Here is a 2,598-nt window from a genome sequence, read left to right as displayed (position 1 = left end):
AATCCTGCACGGTTAGTGCACCACGGGGAGGGGGAGCGGTTTGCATCCCGTGGGTGGGGGAGGGGGTTCCGATGCAGTGGATGATGCAAGGATGGTGCATCACCGTGGTATGCGTATTGGGGCGGGGGGGGGGGGGGGCGGAATGTTAGACCCCTCCCATCCTCCCCCCCCAAGCTCATCCCACAGCCCCGCCCGCAGGGCCAGGACCCTTTGGGCCGAATTCTTTGGACCGCTGGGAATTATGCGGGGAGAGTGGTCCTGGGAAAGTGGCAGGGAGGCTCCCAGAGGGGGCCCGCTCAAAGGCACTCAGGACCACTTGTCCTTCCTCTAGGGCTCCAGGAGCCTGGTCATGAACATTCATAGCAGGTCGACCCTGGGAGCCAACGGACTAGATGGTGCTTCACAAGAACTACAAATCCCAGAATGCACAGGCGAGCGAGAGGAGCGCATGCGTAATGGCCCCTTGCCCAGGCTAACCATGCGTCTAAGGCAACCAAGCTTTCAGACTGGGGAAAATAACTCGCAAGTGAGCACGCGAGCCGACGCGAAGGACGCAGCGATGAAGAACTACAAATCTCTAAATGCGCCACGGCGTCCACCAGTGGGAAAGTGCGCGTGCGCAGTAATACGACCCGCGACGAGGTGGAGCCTAACAATTTAGGTGGGCTCAACAGAGTGGAATCCGGGATCACGCCTGCGCGCTGGAGTAGGCAGCTGGAACTACCGGCCCCAGAACTCCTCGGGGCAGTCAATCAAGTTAGCGCATGCGTAGTGACGCACGAGGGAGGCAGTTTGTGTGCGCGGCCGCTGCTGATCAAGCTTGGCTGCCTCGCGCCGGGGCCTTTGGGAGGCGGTCCTCCCTCTCCGGCCTTCCCGGAACTCCCACCTTCCAGGCATCCCTCGCCTCAGGGACTCCTGCTTCCTATCCCTCGGGGGCCGCAGGTAAGAAACCAAAGAAGGGAGAAAACCTAAGGGGGGGGTTGGGGATGGAGGAAAGGGACCTGGAAGGGCGTAGCTGATGGGACCGGAAGGGGCGGGACTATGCGAGACGCCCCACGGCTGTTCTTAAAGGGGAGTCTCCTCACCAGACTTTCTCTAGTCGGCAGGAAAATAATCCAGCCTCTTAAAGGTACCTGCCAGATTCTTAAAGGGGCCAGAGTGTTCAGGAGAGCCCAGAGGACCAAAGGCCCCATTTGTGGAGGGGAAACTGAGGCTGGGGATGGTGCAGGGAAATCAGAGAGCAGAAGGAAGTTCCTGGTCCCAGGGCCAGCCAGGGGGCTACATCCCACCTTCTCTTTCCCTTCCCCTGGAGGAAGAAGCCTGGAGCAGCTCTTGTCCCAGCCCCAGGCCTCCCCCCAGTATGAAGTCAGGGCCGGGCAGTGGGGTCCCCCCTGACCCGGCTCCCGCCTCTGCCCCCCGCAGGTGCCATGGTGGGCTCCCCCCTGGACATGGCCCCAGCCCCGAACACCGAGGGGCCCCGAGAGCCGCCGGCGCCCCCCGCGGGGGCCCCCCCAGCCACGGCGGCCCAGTATGAGTGCGGCGAGTGCGGGAAGTCCTTCAAGTGGTCTTCGCGGCTGCTCCACCACCAGCGGACCCACACCGGCGAGCGGCCCTACAAGTGCCCCGACTGCCCCAAGGCCTTCAAGGGCTCGTCGGCCCTGCTGTACCACCAGCGCGGGCACACCGGCGAGCGGCCCTACCCGTGCCCCGACTGCGGCAAGGCCTTCAAGCGCTCGTCGCTGCTGCAGATCCACCGCAGCGTGCACACGGGCCTGCGGGCCTTCACGTGCGCCCAGTGCGGCCTGGCCTTCAAGTGGTCGTCGCACTACCAGTACCACCTGCGGCAGCACACGGGCGAGCGGCCCTACCCGTGCCCCGACTGCCCCAAGGCCTTCAAGAACTCGTCCAGCCTGCGGCGGCACCGGCACGTGCACACGGGCGAGCGGCCCTACCCGTGCGGGGTGTGCGGCAAGAGCTTCACGCAGAGCACCAACCTGCGGCAGCACCAGCGCGTGCACACGGGCGAGCGCCCCTTCCGCTGCCCGGCCTGCCCCAAGACCTTCACGCACTCGTCCAACCTGCTGCTGCACCAGCGCACCCACGGCGCCGCCGCCGCCTCCTCCTCCTCGGCCGGGGCCGGCTCCGGCCACCGCTGCGAGCCCTGCGGGAAGGTCTTCGCCTCCGACGCCTACCTGCAGCGACATCTGCAGACGCACAACGCCGCTCCCGCCGCTCCTGCACCCGCTGCGGTGCCCGCCGAGGCCCCTCCGCCCCCGCCGCCCCCGCCCGTGGTGCCCGAGCTCTTCCTGGCCGCCGCCGAGACCACGGTGGAGCTGGTGTACCGCTGCGGGGGCTGCGAGCTGGCCTTCGCCAGCGAGAGCCTGCTCCTGGAGCACCAGCCCTGCCCGGGCCCGGGCCTCGAGGAGGCCGCCCAGCCCGCGGCCTTCACTTGCTCGCCCTGCGGCAAAGCCTTCAAGACCGCGGCCGGCCTGAGCCGCCACCAACAGAGCCACGGGCCCGCCGGCGCCCCGGCCTACCGCTGCGGCGGCTGTGACCGGGCCTTCCCCCAGCTGGCCAGCCTCCTGGCCCACCAGCGGG

The 2,598-nt window shown here is 67.3% G+C and overlaps 1 protein-coding gene across 1 annotated transcript in view; it reads left to right on the top strand.

Annotated features, from left to right (window-relative positions):
* Positions 1–764: 764 nt before the first annotated feature.
* The window catches only part of ZNF865 (zinc finger protein 865), a 4,536-nt gene continuing 2,702 nt past the window's right edge, over positions 765–2,598 (top strand). The window contains exons 1-2 of the mRNA XM_044668426.1: positions 765–942; positions 1,423–2,585. Of these exons, the coding sequence (XP_044524361.1) occupies positions 765–942; positions 1,423–2,585 (1,341 nt within the window). The remainder of the gene's footprint in view (positions 943–1,422; positions 2,586–2,598) is intronic.

The sequence above is a fragment of the Gracilinanus agilis genome, chromosome 3 (assembly GCF_016433145.1).
Source record: "Gracilinanus agilis isolate LMUSP501 chromosome 3, AgileGrace, whole genome shotgun sequence".
NCBI lineage: Eukaryota > Metazoa > Chordata > Mammalia > Didelphimorphia > Didelphidae > Gracilinanus > Gracilinanus agilis.
This window is presented reverse-complemented; position numbering and strand designations above follow the sequence as displayed.